Source organism: Trachypithecus francoisi, unplaced genomic scaffold, assembly GCF_009764315.1.
Source record: "Trachypithecus francoisi isolate TF-2019V2 unplaced genomic scaffold, Tfra_2.0 Contig01585, whole genome shotgun sequence".
Classification (NCBI taxonomy): Eukaryota; Metazoa; Chordata; class Mammalia; order Primates; family Cercopithecidae; genus Trachypithecus; species Trachypithecus francoisi.
The window spans coordinates 4,949,386-4,973,815 of NW_022681444.1; the positions used below are offsets into that span (position 1 = coordinate 4,949,386).

The 24,430-nt window shown below is 44.7% G+C and overlaps 1 protein-coding gene across 4 annotated transcripts in view; it reads left to right on the top strand.

The window, feature by feature from the left end:
* GARNL3 (GTPase activating Rap/RanGAP domain like 3) overlaps positions 1–24,430 on the top strand; it is a 183,574-nt gene that overhangs the window by 116,330 nt on the left and 42,814 nt on the right. For 3 of the 4 annotated variants that reach the window (XM_033191556.1, XM_033191547.1, XM_033191570.1), the window contains 12 exons: positions 1,243–1,318; positions 1,986–2,084; positions 4,216–4,319; positions 5,108–5,216; positions 7,094–7,139; positions 8,334–8,440; positions 10,905–11,020; positions 12,892–12,996; positions 14,096–14,170; positions 17,871–17,982; positions 23,734–23,832; positions 24,196–24,312. In XM_033191556.1, the coding sequence (XP_033047447.1) occupies positions 1,243–1,318; positions 1,986–2,084; positions 4,216–4,319; positions 5,108–5,216; positions 7,094–7,139; positions 8,334–8,440; positions 10,905–11,020; positions 12,892–12,996; positions 14,096–14,170; positions 17,871–17,982; positions 23,734–23,832; positions 24,196–24,312 (1,165 nt within the window). The remainder of the gene's footprint in view (positions 1–1,242; positions 1,319–1,985; positions 2,085–4,215; positions 4,320–5,107; positions 5,217–7,093; positions 7,140–8,333; positions 8,441–10,904; positions 11,021–12,891; positions 12,997–14,095; positions 14,171–17,870; positions 17,983–23,733; positions 23,833–24,195; positions 24,313–24,430) is intronic. The other variant, XM_033191565.1, reaches the window with a different exon arrangement.

Below are 24,430 nucleotides of genomic sequence, written 5' to 3' on the forward strand. Positions count from 1 at the left end.
AAAAAAAAAAAAAAAAGAACTTGGATTTTCAGATTCTTAATACTCCCAGATCCAGCTATCCTGAATCCTGGCAATCGCCTTGACTTCCTATCTCTGACCCGTTGGCCAGTGTGCTTTAAATATCTTTGTCCCCTGTCTACCCTTAATTGACCACCAAGAATTTCTCCATCTAGTGGTGGGTCAACCAATCTTGTAGAGGTTGATTCTCTTCCAACATTTTATTTTGTGTTTATTATGAAATACTTCAGGCGTACAAAAAAAAAAGTATAGAGAATAACCTAATGAAGACCTATAAAACCACTACCGGCTGGGCATGGTGGCATACGCTTGTAATCCCACCTACTCGGGAGGCTGAGGCAGGGGAATAGCTTGAACCAGGGAGGTGGAGGTTGCAGTGAGCCGAGATCACGCCACTGCACCCAGAGCGAGACTCCATCTCAAAAAAAAAAAAAAAAAAACAAAAACACTACCCAATTTAAGGAAAAAAAAAAAACAAAACATTAAAAATACGATTGAGTCCCTGTTTACCACTCCCTGACCCTGTTCCTCTGTCTTCCTCCCTTCCCTGTGGAAGCTGCTATTTATCATTTCCACCAGATCAGAATTAATTCAGTTTAAAGTTAAAGGTGGTAGATTGCACATTTGTACCAGCTACTGCTTGCTTTTGGCTTGGGCTTGCTTTTTTTTTTTTTTTTCTTTTTTTTGCACATCTGTTTTGTGACTTCTTCAGATTGAGTATCTTTAGGAATTGGGGAAAATGAGCTTTTAGTATAAATTGCCTATAATTTTCATTTCTGTTTCTAAAAGAGTCCACAATATATCAGCCTGAGATGATGTTAAGCTTTGAATTACAATGAACTCTTCTTTGCTGACTGGGATTTGAACTGTTGCTCAGGGGTTGAACGGAAGATGGTGCCAGGCCTATGAGTTCCTGTGGCCATTTGTTGGAACCCTGTTTTGCCACAGAACAGAACTGGTATCCTAGAGATGCCATTAGTAATGAAATTACAAACAAACTAATTCATAAAGGCATACAGTGTCATCTGTAAGCTATAAATACCTGTAAAAATGAAGGAATGGTTGCTGTTAACATTGGTCAAAACCCAGGTGGATGGGAGGAAGGGATCCCCTGACTGTCCATTCTGGTGACTGCCATTGTGCTAAGTCACGAACAGCACGTCTCAGAGCTATTTATGCTGTGATGATAAAATTAACTGTAACACCTTTTGTTATTATCCTAAGGGCTCTGTGAATTTCAAGTTTGGGGTTCTTTTTGCCAAAGATGGGCAGCTCACTGATGATGAGATGTTCAGCAATGGTGAGTGATCTCCTCCCGCTCTCTGCCGCCAGAGACCCTGTCCTGCCTTGTTGCATTCTTGCCAGTTGGAGCTTGTCTGTTGAGTTGGAGTCTTTAATAAACGAAGAGATAGTTTTACACAATTTCAGCGTGAATTTTGTAGGGAGGTTGTTGCCCAGTTTCATTCATTTGGCAAATATTTATTGACCAGCTCGTTTGTACCCAGTCACTGTTTGCACTGGAGAGACAGAAGAGCACGTGGGATTTGGAGAATTTGGTTCGGCACAGACGCAAGAGCAGTGGAAGGTTTTTCTGTGATTTTGATGAGAGGAAGAATTATAAGATGGCGTCATCTTCCTAATATTTAACAGTTTTCTTGTTAAATACCTGCTTATTCTGAATGCAAGCAGTCATAACATTTTTGTTTTGCAATAGTAAGCACCTGTGGTCCCAGGCTGGCAGTAGTAAGCTGGGTTCATCTGATTCAGCAGTTTTCCTTTCCTTGGAGTCCTGGGAATTGTGGGACTTCCTCATGGTCCTCAAGAAGAAGAAAATGTGACTTCCCCATACTGTTTACCACGCATGAATTGGCAGAGCCTGGTTAATTTTCCAGCGATTCCGGTGCATAGTTAGAAAATGAGGACTTGTCAATGCCCATACTTTCCTCATACTCTACCTCTTCCTGCAGAAATTGGAAGCGAGGCTTTTCAAAAATTTTTAAATCTTCTGGGTGACACAATCACTCTAAAGGGCTGGATGGGCTACCGTGGCGGTCTGGATACCAAAAGTAAGCCTGCCTCTTGATCTATTCTGTTGTAATTTGTATAATTTTTGTGAGTTAGCCTGACCCGTGTCTGAACTTATACCAGAGATGGGGGAAGGGATGGACGAGAGAAGACTGGAGGGAGGTGAGTGCCACACCCTGTTCAACATGGAGTCATGGACCTCTTTGGCACTTCCACTGAGCTTCGTGAAACTAAATAAGCCCTCACAGCCCTGGGCAGTGTCAGAAGTCCTGGTCTGCCTGTGAATATTACTGCTCAGCACCATCTGTGTGCCAGGACTCTGCTGGGCTCTGGGGATATAAAAGTGGATAAACCAACATAGGGTCCTCCTTTCTAGGAGCTTGCAGTCCGGGGGACGTCCAGCAGATGTTATGCAGATGATTGGCAAATGGTTTAGCACTGAGTACAGAAGGCAACTAAGAAGAAAAAGTACAGAGTGCTATGGGGCATTTTGCCTAATCTGGGGGATTAGGGAAGGCTTCTCTGAGCCTTTTTGTGACCAGAGGGAGGAGTGAGTCGGAGTAATTGGAGGGTCTTGAGGGGAGAAGAGAATTCCAAGCAGAGAGAACATCTGTGAAGACCTTGAGGCAGAAAAGAACATGTTGTGTTCTAGAAACGAAGAGAATTTGTTTATGGCTGGAGGGAATGAGGCACTGAGAATGATGCAATATGGCCTGGAGTAGGAGAGAGGGCATGACCCTGAAGGGAGTTGTGACATTATATTAATAAGTTTGCCTTTTATTCTCTGTCGTTAAGGGGTTTCAAGTAGGGGAGTGGTGAGATTAGATCTGTACCTTTGAGCAGACAGGGGAGGCAGAGGAGAGACCTGCTCTCAGAGGCTGTGGCAACAGTCCAAACAAGAGATAGGGTTGCCGTGGGAGAGGGCTGCAGGTCAGAAGGGAGACAGGGGGACTAATTCAAGAGCCATTTTCATGGTAGAATTAGCAAGTGGAGGATGAAAGAGGAGACAGTACTTGAAGACACTTCAGGGTTTCTGCCCTGGGTGGCTGGGTGGGGCTGGCACCAGCAGTGAGATTGGAAACACCTGAAAGGAAGCATTTTGAGGACGGGAGCCTGAGTGGGGGAAGGTAGGTAAGATTACAAGCTTAGGTTTGGAAGTTCTTTCCCCGTCTCATTTTTATGTAGCCTTGCTAGCTTTTCCCTTTGTTTCTGTTTTTTATTTTTATTTTTTGCTTTATTTGATCTTCACAGTCAGTCCTTGAGATAAGTCAGGCAGTGGGTGTGAAGCCCTTTTGGCCTAGTAGTGATAGGCTTCAAGTCCAGGTACCCTCACCCTCTGGGAACCTCATCTTCCTACCAGCCCAGCATGGCATCACGGATTCTGAATTTGGGAGAGCTAAGTGTGCCCTAACTGACAGATGCAGGGATGGGGGATTGGGCCCCAGTTGTCAGACTCTAGCTTCACTTGAACACACATAGAGTGCATACGGTGAATTCTTCGATGCCTGCCACTCATACCCCCGCTGCCAACCCTCAGCCTCTCTGTTATGGTCGTTACAACCATCCACTGAGCCCTTGATACAGCCAGGCATTCTGCTAAGCACTTTGAGAATATAATCTCATTGAGTCTCCCCAATATCCCTAGGAGTTAGATACAACTTTTATCCTCATTTTCAAATTAAGGAACTGGGGCTCAGAGAGAAGTGAGGTAACTTGTCAAAAGCCACATAGCCAATGACAAATTGAATCCAAGTTGGCCTAATTGTAAAGCCTTTGCTTTTAATCACAAACAATTCTGTCACAAATACCACTTCCTTTTGGTTTATGGACGTAATTGTTTGTGTCATCTTGTGTTAATTTCATCCTGTACCTCTCACAGCAACTGCAAGGCAAGGAAGCTCAATACTCTCCTCTTTAGCCTGGACTTCTTATGACCTCCTCCATTCTGAGGCAAGGCATGAATCAGACAGCAAGTGAGCTTAGGGAGAGAGGAAGAGGCCTTTCCACATGGGGGCTGCATCAAGTGGAGGGTTGTTGCTTCCGTGCGGGTGGATAATCCGAATGATCTTTGAGAATGTCCTGTGTACAGTATTTCCCTAGTCTGCAAATGAAAATGCTTTCCTTTTGGCTTGAATTCTCTGTGCTCACTGAATGCATGTTTATATTTTGCAGATGATACCACAGGGATACATTCAGTTTATACTGTGTACCAAGGGCATGAGATCATGTTTCATGTTTCCACCATGTTGCCATATTCCAAAGAGAACAAGCAGCAGGTACATGTGAACATACAAACCATCAAGCAGTGATGTGAATGTAGAGAGGGCACCATTATGATTCCATAGAATTAGAGGCTATGCCTGTTGACATATGAGCTGAACCGCAGCCGCCAATTTAGGGATGCTTTTGGCGGTCTGTATTGGAACTTTCAACAAATCTTAAGAACTGTTCTTACTGGTGCTGTCACCTTAGAGAAATAAGGGATCAGAGATAATAATGTGCATGCGTGTTTATGTGTAAACATGTATAGGTATTTGCATGTGTGCGAGTGAGTTCATAGACTCTTTTTTGTCTCTCTTTTTTTAAATATCTTTGATTCAAACATTCTTCTATCCAACATGGACTCTTGAGAGACTATTTTGTATAGATGTTACCTTTTCTCTGTGCCTTCTCTCAGTGTGCCTTGTGTCTTGTCAAAATGAGACTATCCAGGACATATCATAAGTGGGTCCTGTGTGATGGTTGACAAGTATTATTTTCAGGTCACTGCAGGAGGTTATCACTGAGTGTCTACATGGGCTGTACCAGGCTGGGAAAAACCTCTATCTAAGACACTCCTGACCCACCCCAGAGCTTGGTCACTGAGATAGGAACAGAGGAGATGGGTTGGAGAGCAAGGGCCTAGGCTGGCAAAACATGGGAGGCCTGAAGTCAAAGATATCTGAAGTTCAGGGCTCTGTCATAGTGGCTGTGGTTTGTTATATTGGGTTATGGTTTTTTTTAACTCTGTGAATGTGCCATGTTTGAGAGTCTTTCTCAGTGATGTTATTTATGCTTACTACAGGTGGAAAGGAAACGCCACATTGGAAACGATATCGTCACCATTGTGTTCCAAGAAGGAGAGGAATCTTCTCCTGCCTTTAAGCCTTCCATGATCCGTTCCCACTTTACACGTATCCTAGGCCTTTGTAAATGCTCCAGTGTGGCAAGCTGTGGTTCAGCCTCATTGGACTTCCATGACGCTTAAACCAAATCTTGTCATGGACTTGTTTTGTAATGCTAGATTTAGACCCACTTTTGGGGAATTTTTCCTAAGCATTGTGTATAGTTCCCCTTCCTCTCACCTTCCACTTCAGTAGTAGATGGATTAATTCTCAGGGAATTCTTGACTCCTGAAATATGGTCTCTTTCCATCAGGTAGTCTATAAAATGAGGAAAACTTCCTGCTATTCTTCAGTCGTAAATGATTTAGAAGACTTATAGGTAGTGAATTCTCTGAGAAATCTGCTTTAGGCATAAAAACTTGCAAGTTAAGATAAAAGGCCAAAATAATTTTCCTTGTTGATTTAAGCCCTGGTAATAGCTGTTGTATTACCATCTCTTGAAATTTGAGAAATGGTAGAATTAATAGTATTTTTATCTGATTCCCCTAATTCCTGTTCAGCTCATATTGCTGGCAAAGTCCAGCAATGGAGCTGAAGCTCCTGCAGTGTCTGAGCTCAGCTCTGCCAGACAGGCATGGGGCATGAGCTTGGCCCACCCAGCAGACACTCAGTTGTGGCCCTGTTGCTCTGGGTCCCAGGCCATGACACCAAAACCCAAAGTTAGTGGCTCTACTAGTTGTACATAATAAGCAAAAGGCAACAAATCAGCATTTTCAGAATAAATTCTAGTCGAGTTACTCATTTCCCTGGAGGCTCCAAGTAAACATGTTTGGAGACAGGCCCATGGTGACTCATGGCATCTGGAGACTTGGACTTGTTCCTTGTGACATAAAAATAGAGGATGAAAGTTAAGTGTTTAAAAGTTAACAGTTTCCAAACTTTCTTCCATGACGGTAGGGAAGCAAATGATATGCACTTGCACCTTGGTTATAATTTTCTTCCCTTTTCATCCCTGCTTTCTGAGTAGTATCTGCCCCTGTCCCCTGAGATTTAGGGCTAATATTTCCCCTTTCTAGAGGTGGTTCTTCTTGTATAACGGAAACTTCTCCAACTTCATAGCAGAAGTGACGGTGAGGTGACTGTTCAGGTGATTGAGAGGTAGTCATTATTTTTTAGGATTTCCCTGAGTTGTACATTTTAGGTTTGGGGCTTGGCACATTTGTACCTGAGTAGGGGCAAGTAGATCATTAAGGCAGATTCATTCCAGGGAGCCTAGAAATGGAGACACTAAGGAATTGATGGCTCCATAACCCTAGCTAAGGAAAGCAGGGGTTGGGAGATGGTGGGTGGAGGTGGAAGGGGAGGAAGAAGAGTGGGAGAAAGGAAGAAGCTGGATGGATTCTTTCCTACTATTTTAGACTCCACAAACCCAGCACAAGCTAAGTAGATTCTGCTCAGAATCTGCCACCAGCTACAATAGGCTTGTTTTGTTTTGTCTACCAAACCCAAAAGGAGAGAAAGGGAAGGTATACAGCGGAAACATTTAAATTGCTTTCCCTTTCCAAATGTGTGAGATGAAATGTATTACTGATTTCCTATTGGGATCTTGTTTGTACTTCCAGGCAAGGGAACTGCTCCTTTGCTTTGCCGACTGCTTAGTTGTTTAATAGCTTTATTTCTATTGCTTTTCTGACAGCTTTGGAGATTTAACCCTTTTCCCCAAAGGATGCACATGCAAACGTTGAACCTACTCATGGTGCCCTCACTTAAGTCTCCGTGGGCTGTCTCTTGGAAAGAAGTATGGGTTCTGTCCCAACCTAAGAGTGATAGGTGCCCTTAGCACAGAAGCGCTGGTCAAGAATGACTCTGCACAAGGGATTTTCAGAGCACAAGCTGTCAGTTGTGAGCATCAGTGTTGTGATTAGTTCCCTTAACCATCACCACAGATATTTTTGCCTTAGTGAGGTACAATCAACAAAATGACAGTTACAGGTAGGTAATGACTTTGTCTCGATTGCTTGTTCTGATTCTCATGCTTGTTAATTTAGCATTGATTTTTATAAGACTCTTGATATACGTGTTTCTTGATTGATTTAATATGAGTGCCCTCACCTTACAAAACTTTCTTCAAGGCCAACATCTCTTCAGGAAACATTTACTCCATCCGGTGTTGCTCCATGCAGGAGACCTAGGGGTCGGGGTTAGTTTGATATTTTATTGTACTTTACCATGGGAAGAGGTTTGATACATTTGATCTTCATCCTTTCCTAGTCTACCTTCTTGCCTGCTTATCTTTCTGTTCTCAAATATTAATCTGTTAAAAGGTATTATGTTGTAAAAAGAACCTGAACTTTGAGCCAAATATATTTGGGTTCGAATCCCAGCTCTATCATTTATTTGAGGCTTTGGAAAAAATGTTTTCTCTTCTTGGAGCCTCAGGCTTTCTGTGTAGAGTGAAGGTAATGACACTACCCTGGCAGGTGTAGTGACAGTCAGAGGCAATACTGTATCTTAAAATACCAAATATGCTTCCTGGTATGCAGCAGGCGCTCAGTGATGGCCGTTGCTGTTCTTCCTGGGTACCTGGCTTGATGGGTTGGACCATGAAGGATTCAGGAAGACCTGGTCTCTGCCCTCAAAGCACCTTGACTAAGCTGGAGGGGAAAGTGAGGAAGTGGCCTTGGCTCTGGCAGACCAGAGGAGGCACTCCTGGTCATGGAACAAATATTCCTGACACATCCCATATGCAGCTGGACAAATGGAAGGACAGAATAGTGATGTATTGGTGCATTTTCATACTGCTGATAAAGACATACCCGAGACTGGGAAGAAAAAGAGGTTTAATTGTACTTACAGTTCCACATGGCTGGGGAGGCCTCCGAATCATGGCAGGAGGCGAAAGGCACTTCTTACCTGGTGGCAGCAAGAGAAAATGAGGAGGAAACAAAAGCAGAAACCCCGGATAAGCCCATCAGATCTCATGAGACTTATTCACTATCATGAGAATAGCACGGGAAAGACCGGCCCCCATGATTCAATTACCTCCCCCCAGATCACCCCCCCATGACATGTGGGAATTCTGGGAGATACAATTCAAGTGGAGATTTGGGTGGGGACACAGCCAAACTGTATCAAGTGATGATCTTTGAAGAAAAACCAACTAATTCTGTAATATTCTCTACACAGGCTGAAAATATTTTCAGAAGAAAGCGTACCACTCTTTGGCCCTCCCTTGCCAACTCCACCAGTGTTTACAGACCACCAGGAATTCAGGGACTTTTTGCTAGTGAAATGTAAGTTTCTAGTTTGAAATGGTTTTGCAGTTTGTTCTGTCAGAATACATTTCTTCAGATTCTCCCAGGATGCTGTTTAAGGAATGTCATTGTTTAAGCATTCCATGTTCCGTGAATTCTTTGCACAACGTCTCTTTAGTATTTTGGTCGTGTTGTGTGCGTTTTCTCCTGTGTTTTCATCCCCACCTTCCATCCTGCCACCTGCCTTGAAGCTTCTCTACGCTCATCCACTAAGGACCCTCGGGCCTCAAATTCACCTTTCTGCCCTGTGTTCTGGTACAGCCATTGCTGAATCTCTGCTTGTATATGTATCTGTATCTGTCAGAGAGTGGGATGTAGGTCGGGGAAAGAGTGGTTGTGGGTATATGCTTAGGGATAGGGAGAGTTGTTGGGGAATGTGTGTGCACACTTGTGTGAGTGTATATGTGCACCCATGCACATGCGCGGGGGAGAGAGAGACAGAATGAGAACCTCATGTGTGTAGACTCAGACTGCCAGGCATCACTTGCTGGTGAGCACATATTTTCACTCTACTGATGATACCCAAATACCCGACTCTGAGGCCCCATCTCCTAAAGCACAAGAGCTCTGCATATGCCTCCTCAGGGCACCCCTGGGAATTATTTCTGGTAGTCCCATGGTGGGACTGTGTCATTGATGATCAGAAACAGGTTACTTGGGTTCATCCGCTGCAGTTTGCCAGCCCCACGTCCTGGCAGCACTGCTTAGTCTGTGCCCTCTATGAAGACGCTGCTTTCCAGCCTCCTGCCAGGTTTGCTGGGTATTGCAGCTGCTTTGCTGGCTGCCTCCTGTCCCCACCCCCAACTCCTCCCCACTAGTCTTTGCCTAAGTCTATCACTGTTGTCATGTAGCTCTGAGACATCTGGAGTGCCCCTCTCTTCTCTCTGTCCATCCTGGTCACCTGGCCTCAAGGAAGCATTGACTGAGTCCAAAGCCTCACTGAGTCCTCCATGGACAAGTATTCCCCAACCTCCAGTCTCAGTCCTACTCCAGTACTGGCCCAAACCAGTCCCTCAGGCCAGGGCAAGGGACAGGCACATGTTGTCTGTCCTCTGTCTTCCTATCTCCCCAATCACTCCTTCACAGTCCCAAACATGACTTCTGCACAGAAACAGACAGTGCCAAGCATAAGTGTCAGTTCTAGTGACAGAAACATCCAAGCCCTGGCCAGGCTGTTTGATAGCCTCTCTTCCATGGGAAACCCCTCCCTTCCCTTACAGAGACCTCGGCATGATTCCACAATTTTCTCCTGGAGAACAGAAACGTGAAAGACACCTTTACTGAGGCTCCCTCTGCTTTCCAGCTGGGCTCCCTCTCTTTCCAGCTGGACCACCAGCATTGTTACCTCCCATACTCCAACCTATACCAGGGTCTGTGGTGATGTCTCCCTCGACACATTAGAGGCAGCAGACACAGCAAACCATGTGCAACAGATGATGATTTTGTCTGTCCCTTTCCAGTGTTTATACTCATTATTTCAAATGCTAGAACAAGGTCCCCAGCTCAGATGGCTGGAGAGCCAGGCAGGGAGCATGAGCAAGGGAGGCGGGCTGAGCAGAGGACAGTCAGGAGCGCTGGAAGCTGTGACACACTTGAGAGCGTGTACTCACTCCATCCAGCTGAGTCCTTTCAGAGCATGTGCCATGGCCAGGGTTGCCAGATACTCTGAGTTTTCGAATCAAGCCAGAAAGCTGAAATTGTATGTGAAATTGTGCAAGTCTCATGTGTTCAAGTCCAGAGGATCATGCAGAGAGCAAGAAACAGATTTGAAACAGAGTCAGCAACAGAGTGGGTATAGCTACTGGAAGCTGAAAGGGTGTTGGCAGCATGGGGCTCAGGAAGAGAGCATTCACTGTAGGGGGCCTGTGGCAGGAAAGGAGCGGCTAAAGACCTGTAACCACCAATTAGAGATCACTCAGCAGCGCTAGGGACCCAGCTTGTAAATGGAGCCAGTCAACAGAGGAACTTTCATCAGAGTCATCAAAGACTTGGGGTGAAATGAAACAAAGGGCTAGGTTGATTTGATGTTGACAATTTGAAAGTAGAAATAGAAGAATTGCAGGTTCAAGGTGATGGAGAGGGTGTGTTGATGAGATGGAGTGTGGGGCCCTGAAGGACCAGGAGGGGTTGGTGCACTGAGAAGACAGGTGGCAGCCGGGGATCAGAGGGTCTTGGAATTCCAAAGTGGATTTAGCAGCGAGGTTGAAAACTCCGAGATTACAGGAAATGGCATTTCAACAAAAATCTTGACCTTTTCCCTTATTCAGCCGAAATGAGGCTTTAAAATGGATTGTTCCAAGGTACTAAGCAGAAAAAAAAAAACCTCAAACAAAAAAATTCCCAGTCACAGAACTAAAGAAAAGAACAGACATGCATAGTTTCAACTCTTGTGTGTGTGGCAAGAGATATCTTGTAATTCCCTTTTTAACTTGATTTATTTTAGTGATTAATGGTGAAAAAGCCACTTTGGAAACCCCAACATTTGCCCAGAAGCGTCGGCGTACCCTGGATATGTTGATTAGATCTTTACACCAGGATTTGATGCCAGATTTGCATAAGGTAATTCTGGGTCCATGGTCTTCTTTCCTTCTTATGGGGTCTGAGTTGAGAACACAAGTCTTCAAGTCAGCGATGAGGCCCTGGTGAGAAAAGCATAGGAGGCGCCTTGATCCTTGCTGTCAGGACTGTGCTGTGACCACCATGGGCTGACAGTCTCTCATTGTTACACAAGAAGGAAGGACATTGGGTTTCCATATACAGGAATGTGATTTCCAGAAAGCCAGGGCCTGTGGAAATCAAGGTGCAAACCAGGGACAGGGAGGTTGGGTATCAATCAGCAATCTCTGGAACATTGAAGACGGCTTTTCCGGGGGTGGCTGTTCTTGGTAACACTACTCAGCATTGCCAGTCCCGTGAGCTGATGGGTAGGCAAAAGTGGGATTGTAGAAAGAGATAGGGTGCTTTTTTTTGGAGTTTTATTGGCCAGCCCCATATTCAGGCACTGAAACAAGCATTCCCATTTACTGAAGACCCAGACACTTCATAGGCCTGAGGCAGAGCCACACTGATGAGACCCAGCACCTTCCTATCACTTCAGGTGCACATGTGCTCTTTTTTTTTTTGAGACAGAGCTTCTCTCTTGTTGCCCAGGCTGGAGGGCAATGGTGCAATCTCGGCTCACCACAACCTCAGCCTTCCAGGTTCAAGCAATTCTCCTACCTCAGCCTCCCAAGTAGCTGGGGTTACAGGCATGCACCACCACACCGGGCTAATTTTTTGTATTTTTAGTAGAGACAGGGTTTCTCTATGGTGATCAGGCTGGTCTTGAACTCCCGACTTCAGGTGATCCACCCGCCTCAGCCTCCCAAAGTGCTGGGATTACTGGCATGAGTCACTGTGCCCGGCCGACCAGCACCATTTTATAGACACTTCTTAACTTCTGCCTGGTCAGTGTACCCCAACTACTCACAGGGATTGGGCCAGGCTAACCCCAGGACCCTAAAGAGCAAACCTTAATTGGTAATCTGTCAATTCCCTAAGGTCAGGGAAGATACAGAGAGGGTACCAAGATGAGTAATGATGTCCTTCAAGATGAGTAATGATATCCCAGCTGAAGCATCACTGCCTGAGCCAGGCTTCCCTAGCCCCCCAGTTGAAGCCAGGTCCCCTGTTAAATGTTTTCATATACTTGCCACACTTCTTCTTCATGGCAGTGATCACATGTGCTAAACATGTCATTACTTAATCTGTCTTCTCAGTAGAATCTGTGCTCCACAAGAGACTATGTCTATCACATTCCCAAAATCTGACAGAGGACTAGGTGCTCAGTCAGTACCTGCTGATTGAGCTTACCCCATTCAGTGACTACGGTTTTAAAGAGAACTAACATTACTAAGTGTGCACTAGGCACTGTGCGAAGTACCTTACATGCATTACCTCATTTAAACCTCATAACACACCTAGGAGGCAGGTATTAACCACACAAAGACCGAGATTCAGAAATTAACTAATTTGCTCAACGCGACCCACAGGGCCACAGAGTTGCACAGCTCTGCGGGCACCGTTCTCATAGAATTCAGTTGGTTGTGTTCCAGGGGGTGCTGCTGTGTAAGGTTGGCATCCCAGAGCTGTGCAATGTGGTGGCCCAGATCACACTATTAGTAAGTTAGTAAGTGATAGAGCTGCAGGTCTGCTGATTTCAAGGCCATGTCCTCAGCCCCCACGCAATGCTGGCTTTCCACCTAGTGACTCTGAATCTAGCATCTACCATGGACCTGGTACACAGCAAGTGCTCCATCAATGCTTATTGAGTGAATGAAACAGAAGGTAGAAATAGGACCATTTGGATAAATAGTTTTGTGCACTATGAGAAACCAGAAGATTAGACTTCACAATGTTTGTGGAATTCATAACTTTTTTTTCTTTTTTAGAACATGCTTAATAGACGATCTTTTAGTGATGTCTTACCAGAGTCGCCCAAGTCAGCACGGAAGAAAGAGGAGGCCCGCCAGGCAGAGTTCGTTAGAATAGGGCAGGTGGGTTTTCTTCTGAAACCTTTTCTGCGAGACATGTAGTTTTGAGTTCCATCCTAACCAGATGGCCCACGTGCAAAGACTTTGTTGGCCTGCTGCTGTAGGAGCTCTGTCATTTCTCTTAGGATTGTTGTGGTAACCATGAGTGAGATTTTTGAGAACCAAGTAGGTGCAGTTCTCTGCAGGCGTCACTGAGAGAGCAGCACTCTGCAGAGGTAGGAATGCTGCTGCCTCAAGGCAAGTAGCCACAGGGCCCAGCTCTGGCCCCTCTCTTCCACAGAGCACAGACCACTTGCCTGCCTCCTAGGGATTTTCTGAAGAGTGAGGAATCAATTTGGGAAATGCCTCTGGAACCCATGACTGACAGGAGGAAGCACAGAGTAGCAGTGGCACTGACAGAAGACTTGAATTGCAATCCTATGACTTGGAAACAATCCATGTCACCACCCAGTTAGGTGGTGCCCAGTCATCCTTATTCCAGGCATTGGAGAAAATCACTCTCCTTTTGCCCTGCTCGCATGTGACACTGGTATTTCTCAGTTCTGGGAGGCGACACAGCTGTCTGCCTCGATCGCACATCACAGCATGGAAAAGGAGGAGTGCCCTCAGCTGCAAATAAAGTTCTGGCCCAAAAGTAGAAAGTTGGGCAAGGCAGGTGGAGAGAGGAAAGCTATGTAATCAAGGGAAGCTTAGAGGCAAAGATAGCTTTTTCCCAAAACAGGTGCATTATTACAAGATTCTCAAACATTGGTTCTTGTTTAAAGATACCCAGACTTTATTTCCAGAGATTCTGATTCATCAAGTTTGAGGCAGGACCTGAGAATCTATATTTTTTCGATTCTCCTGGCTTATAAATCACAGTAATGATATATTGATTAATTGAAATAACAGAATGCATTTGGATAATTTGGGTTGGGACACTGTCATTAAGGCTTCACTATGTCCAGCTAACTTCAATTCTTGACTAACAAGTCAGTAAAGGAACCTGAAATGTTAGCCTGCAATTACTCCTGTTTTATTAAATTTTTGTCAAATCACAATTGTTTATCCTGCTGTACTTTTGCCGCCTGGTATGCTTTAATAGAGATCTCTGTTCTGTAAGGCACTAAAACTGAAATCCATTGTAAGAGGGGATGCTCCATCAAGCTTGGCAGCTTCAGGGATCTGTAAAAAAGAGGTGAGTTCATGATACTTTCAGTTTGAACTTTGAATTCCCATTTTCATTAATGAAAAGATTGAGATTCTTGGAAAAAGGTTTGGGAGCAGAAGGAAGAAGAGCATGTCTATTGCAGAGTCCTCAGGGAAAGCCCTAGACAAAATTGAGCGGCCATTTAGTGAGAGCCTCTGTGCTGCCATGGTATGTGCGTGCCTTCCCCTGCTTCAATGGAGCAGAGCTGCTGGAGGACCGACCTGGTCAGGCAGGCCAGGCCCCACAGGGCCTCTCAAGCTTTATGTGCATACACATCACCTGGACACCTTGACCAAATGCATGTTCTGATCCAGTAGGTCTGGGTGGGGCTGAGAGTCTATGTTTCTAACAAACTTGCACTTGGTTCCTGTGCTGCTGACCACAGACATGTTTTAAACAGCAAGGCTCTTGGGCAGTGTTGCTCAAGCTTTAGTGTGTATTGAATTCACCCCCAGAGTTTCTGATTGAGCAGGTTTGGGGTGGCACCCGAAAGTTTGCATCTCCAATGGCTTCCTAGGTGATCTTGATGCTGTTGGTTAGAGGACCACAGCTGAAAAACCACTGCTTAATCTACAGTTGACTCAGCCAGCCAAAAAATTATTTGGCTATTTATCTACATCCTGTTCCACTTTCCATGGGGGTAAAAACTAAGTGATCATCAAGAATAGAACAGAAAAAAATACACAAATTATATTATGAATATGATTTTATATTGTAGAACAGTACCTCCATTCAGAATACATAAAAGTTAAATGGGACAGATTTACAGCACATCACCCATTATAAAAGCAAAATAATTATGAATACATTTACCTTACTGATAAAGATATAGATGATGTGAGCCTACGTGCTTTGAGGTCTGGTTTCAGGAAAATGATGAGCTCAAAATATAATTAACCCTAAAAACCACAACCAACTTCAGACAAGACTACTGGCAAAGCATCCTTCCCAAAGGCTGCAGCAGCTCCAGTGTCTGCTTGTTCCTGTGCACAGTAGGAGTTTACTGTTTCCAAGCACTTTATAGATACCAGATTCCAGTAAGATTTAATAACAAGTTCCTAGGCTTATATTAAAAACAGAAGTCTGTGGAACCATAACTTGTTCACCAGGTAATACCAGAGAGTGAGTGTCCATTGTCGAGGTCAGTACTTATAACCCACCCGCAGGCCCCAGACCACCCTCCGAGAAACTCAGCTCCATAGGGCCCCATGGGCTGCTGTGCAGTTGGCTTTGCAGAGGCCAGAGTCCCCTGCTGCTCCCAAGAGTGTTCTGTGCCCAAAGAACCCGGCTTTGCCCACCTCTTCAGCACTCATCATTTCATGAGCTGTGGTCATGCTCTTAGAGAGAGCCCAGGAAGAGTCTGCACTTAGACATGAAGGCCTGGAGACCACGTTCTCACCCGATGGAATCCACATGAAGGCTCCCCCATGGAAGGGAGTCCAGGGCAATGGCAAACACTGTCTGTCCTCAGACCAGAGCAACTGTGGGGCCGGATCTGAGTTTGCTGCTGACACTGCACACCCCAGTATTCAACAGTTGCTCAGACCTCACGTGGTCACTGGCACCTGTGAAAAGCAATAGACACCCTGCATGCACCCACCCATTACAATGGGGCCAGGTGCAGTGGCTCACGCCTATAATCCCAGCACTTCGGGAGGCTGAGGCAGGAGGACTACTTGAGCCCAGAATTGAAGACCACCCTGGGCAACATGGTGAGACCCTGTCTCCAAAAAAAATTAGCCGGGCATGGTGGCTCACGCCTATGGTCCCAACTACTCAGGAGGCTGAGGCAGGAGGATCACTTGAGCCCAGGAGGTCAAGGCTGCAGTGAGCCATGTTCACACCACTGCACTCCAGCCTGGGTGACAGAGCAAGACCTTGTCCCAAAAAAAAAAAAAAGAAAAAGTTAAAATGGCACATATATGCAGCATTTGAGTACAATTTTGGGGTTTCACAGACCTCCTTGAGACCTCTGTGGATCCTGTAGGGCCCTTGGATCTTATGGGGGAAGAACTTCTTTCTGCCTTAGTGTTCCAAACTTGAGTCCTCTGGGCAGAAAACATATTGTTACTAAGAATTGGTTGTTCTGTGTTGGTGTTATCTAATGCTGATGTCTGTGTTTCCTCCCTATTGACATTTATATTAACTTTGCTTTTTTTATGTTCTCTTGGTGTAAGTCACAAATTCAGAATTGCCAGAAATTTTCTTGGGGAAATGCCATTTCAATCAATGACCTGCACTTGTTTAGCCTTTTTTCCATTTACAAAATGTTTTCACGTTCTTTAGGGGATCTTTTTAGAACATTACAAGTCCCATCTTAGCAATTAGAATATTCTTTGTGAGGCCGTGCATTTCCTAGAGGGAGAGCATCCTTTCCTTTTCTAAGAGAGCAGTAACACACAGTGTTTACCCCCAGCCCTAATGCTATTTTCAAAGGTGGTCCTTATTGCCCTTCGCTTTACCTTGAGTATGGGAGTGCATGTTTGCCTGGGTACTTAAGAACACACCTGCTGGGCGCGGTGGCTCAAGCCTGGAATCCTGGGCGGATCACGAGGTCAGGAGATCGAGACCATCCTGGCTAACACGGTGAAACCCCGTCTCTACTAAAAAATACAAGAAACTAGCCGGGCGAGATGGCGGGCGCCTATAGTCCCGGCTACTCAGGAGGCTGAGGCAGGAGAATGGCATGAACCCGGGAGGCGGAGCTTGCAGTGAGCTGAGATCCGGCCACTGCACTCCAGCCTGGGTGACAGAGCAAGACTCCGTCTCAAAAAAAAAAAAAAAAAAAAAAGAACACACCTACACATGCACACACAGGCTCTACTACAGCCCCAGGTGGGACACATCGGGCCCTGATGCCTGATTGAGAGTAAAAGTGAAGATGTAAGACTTCAACTTGGGCCTGAGAATCTCTACAAACTCTTTGAGGCTCATCCAGTGCTTTGGAGGGAAGTTAAGAATTCTGTTGAAAATGTCCACAATTCTGGTGTGATTAAGATAACGGTACAGAATGCCTCCTACTCCACACATCCACATGTGGCTCTAAGGCTCCCCCTTTATGTCTGAGATGGAAATGAACTAAGAAGCGTTCACTTGGTATAGATATGTCATGCGGAAACCTGAGTAGCTCTGTTCACAGCACTTGCATTCTACAAACTGTTATTTTTTCTTTAAGATTTTGTATCCTATGTGGGTCAATAAGCATTTTCACGTGAAAACAATATCAGCCTTTTAAAGCATCATTTATGTTTTACTAATCTGCTGAATCAGCAACACAGGAATCTGGCTTTCTTATAGAATAATGTGGGACTTCCTTTAATGATGAAACTAATATGAATTCTCTAAAACAGAGGCACCATTTGGCCCAGCTCCCAGGTGTTAAAGCAAAATGCTTGCTTAGAAACCGTTACAATGCATCAGTTGCCCCTGAGAAACATTATAATACTGGAGACAGGTTATAGTGCCAGAAACCTGTGAATTCACTCTTTTCCTATTGCATACGTATTTGAAAGAAGACTTTTCTTCCTAAGAAAGGTCATTGAGTCCAGACCCCAGGGTTTGGATGACTCCGCTCCCACGGGGGTATCTGTGTTACTGTTTCAGGTGTGGTACTGTACATTTCCGTTTGGTGGGCTGCAGTGTATTTTTTCTGGTGCACTTATCTTCCGATGCTTGTATTGCCTCACAGCCGTGGGAGCCCCAGTGTTTCTGCAGTAATTTCCCTCACGAAGCCGTGTGTGCAGATCCCTGGGGCCAGGCCTTGCTGGTTTCCACTGATGCTGGCGTCTTGCTAGTGGATGGTTAGTGAGTAGCTGCTCCTACAAATGTCTTTTTCATATAACTTGTAGTACTTCTAAGATGACTGACCACCAACCAACTCCCTTTGGACCATAAATGTGTGGTCTGCAGAGAGTTTAGCGAAGTTTTACTTCCTTATGAAATTAGAAAGCCCTTGTTTTCAGGGCAAGCAGAAGTAATATACTCTGAGCCAAGCATGCTGGAGGGTGGGCCATAGGTTCTCTTCCCAAAATATATGATGGGGCTGTGGATATCAAATAACCTGTGAAAAGAATCTCCTTTTCAGCCAATACTTATTATCGCTCCAACATTTTACTTTAAATCAACAAGGACACATTATTTAGAACCACTGTCTCAGGGACATTCTCTCTCTCGAAGTCTTAAAAAAAAAAAAAGATTTCTGATTCAAAAAGTACTGATTTCCAACACAAACAATAAGAATCTTAGATAACCCATTTTTGATGGATATAGAAACAAAAAGATTTTGACAAGGAGACAGATTTCAGCTCAATATAAAATCACACATCCTGACAGCCAGATAGATCAGCCTGCCCGGGGAGTTAGTCTGTTCTCTGTCACCACAGATCAGCCACCGTCGCCCAGAGAGGGTGCAACTTCAGAGCAGGTGTAGACTCAAGGACGGTGTGGTCCCTTCCATCAAGAGTCCCCTTTAGATTATTCCAGACCCTGAATGAATGACAGAGGAGCCAAACACTAGTAACAAGTTGTCTCCTGGGCTTCCGAGGGAGCCATAGGCACAGAAACAATGTCTTCAAAGGGCATTTCCTCGGACTGCCCAGAAACAGCTACCCAGTCTCTGGTTACCATAGTGACATTTTGTGAGAATCCCAAAGCCGCCACTGTGAGAATGACATAATGGCCTAAAACTGGAGCATCTTCCCATCCCTCAGTACAACCTATACATCCTCCCTCCAGCACTTACTGGGCACATTTACCAAGCACCTGCTGTGTGCCGGGGCCCCATGCCCGGTGCCTTCTGAAGTATGATAGGAAATGTGAGCCCTGCTTCATAATGGATCTATTTCTGACCTCATCTGTTATTTTTGATATGTGTTTCAATTGTGGCCCATAGTCATTGTATCTATAATGAACTTAACAAAAGGCAGATAATTTAAAATTCTTAAATTTATAATTTAAATTCAGTATATAATTTTTGAAATTACCAAATGATTGGAAACTGTGATCTTAAAGAAAACTCAACCTCTATGAGCCTTGAGTTTCTCTAAATTGGGGATAATTTTTTAAGATGCTGAAAATAGTTTATAAGGATGAAAATTGGTGAAACAAAATGGGATGATGATCACAACTACAAGGAGGGGATTGTAGGGGCTAAAGTTATCTGTATTAAGTGTTTACATAGTGGTTGGCACATAGTAGTAACTTACTAAATGACAGCTATTATCTTTACTATGTCTCTATGAAATTGCTAAGAGGTAATAAAATCCTTCCGGGCGCAGTGGCTCACGCCTGTAATCCCAGCACTTTGGGAGGGCTGAGGCAGGCGAATTATAAGATCAGGTGTTTGAGACCAGCCTGGCCAATATGCCGAAACCCCGTCTCTAGCTAAAACAATACAAAAATTAGCCAGATGTGGTGGCGGGTGCCTGTAGTCCCAGCTACTTGGGAGGCTGAAGCAGGAGAAGCACTTGAACTCTGGAGGAGGAGGTCAGAGTGAACCAAGATCACAGCACTGCACTCCAGCCTGGTGACAGAGCAAGACTCCATCTCAAAAAAAAAAAAAAAAAAAAGTAGGCCAGGCACGGTGGCTCACGCCTGTAATCCCAGCACATTGGGAGGCCGAGGTGGGCGGATCACGAGGTCAGGAGATCCAGACCATCCTGGCTAACACAGTGAAACCCCGTCTCTACTAAAAATACAAAAAATTAACTGGGCATGGCGGCAGGCGCCTGTAGTCCCAGCTACTCAGGAGGCTGAGGCAGGAGAATGGCATGAACCCGGGAGGCAGAGCTTGCAGTGAGCCGAGACCATGCCACTGCACTCCAGCCTGGGCGACAGAGCCAGACTCCGTCTCAAAAAAAAAAAAAAGAAAGAAAAGAAAAGAAAAAAAAAGGCCGGGCGCAGTGGCTCACGCCTGTAATCCCAGCACTTTGGGAGGCCGAGGTGAGTGGATCACGAGGTCAGGAGATCGAGACCATCCTGGCTAACCCGGTGAAACCCCATCTCTACTAAAAATACAAAAAATTAACCAGTCGTGGTGGTGGGCACCTGTAGTCCCAGCTACTCGGGAGGCTGAGCCAGAAGAATAGCGTGAACCCGGGAGGCGGAGCTTGCAGTGAGCCGAGATCACGCCACTGCACTCCAGCCTGGGCGACAGAGCGAGACCCCATCTCAAAAAAAAAAAAAAGAGTAGGCCAGGCTCGGTGGCTTATGCCTGTAATCCCAGCACTTTGGGAGGCCGAGGCAGGCAGATCACCTGAGGTCAGGAGTTTGAGGCCAGCCTGACCAACATGGAGAAACCCTGTCTCTACTAAAAATACAACATTAGCTGGGTGTGGTGGTGCATGCCTGTAATCCCAGCTACTTGGGAGGCTGAGACAGGAGAATTGCTTGAACCCGGGAGGCGGAGGTTGCAGTGAGCCAAGATTGCACCACTGCACTCCAGCCTGGGCAACAAGAGTGAAACTCCGTCTCAAAAAAAAAAAGTAATAAAATCCTTAGATCTTAACAAAAGTGAAACAACAACAACAACAAAAGGAATTTAAAAAACAGACTTTAGAGGTTTAGTGCAGTCAGTCTGTAGTTTTATTGATGAACAAGCTGAGGCCTAAATAAATGATGTGAGTTAACCAAGATCACACAACTGGTTAGTGGCACATCTGGAACTAGTACCCAGATGTGATTGTTGGTCCAGGACTCTTTCCACTAAACCAACTACATTATATTAAACTCTACCAATGTCTCCAACACAGATTTCCAAAAATATAGTCCTGGGCAAATAATTATGAAAAATTTTGCAATTTAAAGAATGTTCACTCCTTCCCTTTTGCCCTTTTGGGAAAGAGAAAGCATGCTTCATAATGACTATTCGTAAGCTTGCCTAAAACCGAAATACTCTATTTGAGTTGCCTCTTTTTTTAAATGCAAAATCCAAACCAAAATTACCAAGTTCCTTTCTGAAATTTTTATCTTAAGGATCCAAAATTTAATAGAAATGTCAGATATAAGGAGTATTGTGATTTGCCAGGAAATTCTTTCTTCCAAATTTGAAGGAAGTCATCTTCGACAGGATGGTGGGTGTAGCTGTTTATACCCACCACTGGCTTAGATTTATGATTTGAATTAGTTTTTTCATGTCCTTATTGTACGATGATGCTTCTGTTTGTTTTTGCTTAAAAAAAAAAAGAAGAAGAATCTTCAGGGCCTTCTTTGTATTTCTTGTTGTGCTTTTAAGCCGCAATTCTCTTATTTCTTTGTTTACCTTTTTCTTGTCTACATTTAATCATATTATGAACTGTTGCCATGAGTGAGTCCATCCATTTTGTTTCAGACTGAGTTCCACTCTATCCCATTAGCCTTTGCTTAATTTCATTAGCTGTATCCCTTGAGAGTCTACTCCTTTCAAGGTCATTATTAAAAATCAAGATCTTTTGTATCCTAAATTAGCAAAACCCACTTTGAAAGGAAACTAAATACTGATTAAATATGCTCTCACCATGTGTTTTGGTTTTGCAGTAACAGAAAAGCTGGTTTTAAAAGATTGTTCTTCATAAAGAGATTACAGGAAGGAAAGCATTGTCATCAGTCAGTCATTAAATCCACCTGTCACTCTGTCAGATCCTTGCCTCCACTTCCTTCTTGTGTTGTACACAAACTTGTTCAGCCATCTGAGAAAGACTGGATGGAGAATAAGTGCTAATTCACTCTGTACATAGCTCGGCAGCTGTACAATGTATACCTCTGTTCCTATGTAAAATGAAGGGCCTCTGACATTTATTAATTCCTTGGAGTGCTGTTGCTGCTGTAGCCGCATCTCTATCCACTGGGATATGGGGCTGCTCCAACATCCCAGTTTATGTTCCAACACTGGTGAAAAGCATGGCTTTGTCCTTGCACAGGCTTGGGCTCCACATGCTGGAGGTGTGATCTCAGACAAGTCATTAACACCAAGCTTCAGGCTCCTCCTTTGTTCAATGGGAATATTATAAGTTCCTACCTAATAGGGTCATCGGGACATTTAAGTTAAACATATGAAACCCTAAGCGTTAGGGTCTGGCACAGAGAAAGCCCTTAGTGTATGTTACCTGTCCTTGCTACGACTGCTGTTCTCCCACAAATGGAATAATTGTAGTTATTTAGCCAACTATGATGATGGGTATTAGGGTGATCATCCCACGTTTTGAAAAATTAAGTCTGCCCCAACGGAAGTACAAAGACCCTGAGAATTAGTTCCATTTTGTGGAAGCCCAGGGTAGAGGAGGCAGAAAAGTGGTTGATGAGCTATTGTAAAATTTGCATTCACCCCAATATTTAAGAGGAACAAGAGACAAGCCCTAGATGTAATACTAAGCTTAGCTTAGTCTGTGCTCTGACAAATCTGAGCCCTCACAGGCCTACAGGAATGGGAGTTCCTCTCCCTACTCGGGGGACAGTTACTAATCTTGATAGTGAAAGCTCTGCTCCCTCCTGGATACCATCCAGGAAGGGATGAACTCCCAACCACACTTAGATTTCTGGAAAAGAAAGGATCCTCAGAGCCCCTTGCTCCTAAATTTTAATTAAACTAACCCAACCCTGCAGCAAAGCATTTGCAGAATAAATGCAGGTGAAGAATGGGCCAGCCACTTCTCCTGCCCCAAATGTCTCCACCATCCCGGACACCTCTGCCTTGCCCTGATTCTGCCATCCATCTCAGAACAGACCCTTCTGCTTTCGGAACTGAATGGAACAGCCTTAGTAATTCTTTTAGCCCCCTGTGTCCTCGGGGCCCCCAGGAGCAGAGTAATTGTTAGCAACTTAGATTCCCAGTAAGTAACCTCAACAACAAATCCTGTGTGGAAGTGCAGTGTCTTGAACCATCCATTTACCGGAGATTTCCCTGAGCTTTCCCACTTCAATTTGTTTTTCCTGCTATTTTGGCAATTTAGTTGATACTTCTCTTTATTTATGTTTTTGTCTAAAAAGGAGATTTCCTATTCCTTTGGGAAAAAATACTGAAAATGTATAGGCAAACTACTATTGCCACAAACACAGGACATGTTAGGGTAGAGTGTGTTTGTATTTATCTTAAATCCAAAAGGAAATTTTAATTTTGCTTTCTTGAGATGTATACAATATGACCTAAGATATAATGTATTTCAAATATTACATAAAAATAAGAAAATACTTGAGAGAAATGGCTGCTCTTTTTTTTTTTTTAACTTGGTGTTCAGGCCTTTGGTACAACCCTAGTAAAAAATGGTATTGAGAGATGTTGCTTTTTCTTTGATGAACACAAATAGGGTTCTCATGCTTCTGCCGCTATGCCCCCTATATAGAGTTCGGAATATAGAATTGCCTATGGGAAGAAAGCACCAGTACTTGTTCCTGAGCTAGGAGGAGAATAGTGCTTGAACGCTTGAACGTATTTTGTAGAGCTTATGAAAGCCCTAGAAGCTGACTTCCTTCCTTGCCTAGAGAGAACTTGGGTTCAAAACTACCCACAGGCACATTCGGTGGGTTCTGGAAAGGATGGGCTGGGTTGCAGTGATGGGTAACCAGATTTCCTTTTCCAGATGACCTTCCATCCGTGTCCGTGTTTGACAGAACTCTGCCAGTGAAGCAAATGCATGTGCTCGAGACCCTGGACCTTCTGGTTCTCAGAGCAGACAAAGGTGGTATCCCCTGCTGGGTGGCATGCTGTGGAGGAAGGAAAACAGTTGTCTTCTGTGGCCCACACCACAGGTCGCCGGGGTCTGACTGCATAGGCTCTGCCAGCTGTTTCCTTTCCTGATGCCCAGTGCTTGGGATCCCTCAGTGGCCCCTTTGTTCTCTGGGGAGGGAAGCCTTGGCAGGGGGCGGTGGGGAGGAAAGGGATGCATACGTAATTGCTTTATCGGTTAAAAGTGGTGTCGGGTGCCTCCCAATTTCCAGAACATCTCCAGTCCTAGTTTTCCTACACAGTCGGCCCTTGGAGGCCCTTCAGGTCACCTTACTTTTCCATTTAATCTCCTCCTCTGCCCTTTTTATGTCACTAGGAAAAGATGCCCGCCTCTTTGTCTTCAGGCTAAGCGCTCTGCAAAAGGGCCTTGAGGGGAAGCAGACTGGGAGGAGCAGGTCTGACTGCAGAGAAAACAAGTTGGAGAAAACAAAAGGTGACTTGATAGATTGGTAGATTCCATTCAATTCATTTTTTTCCCCCCATGCTGCCCAGATTTTGCTGAAAATAAAAATGAATAGGAATTTGATCTTATTAGTTTGGTTTTTGTTTGG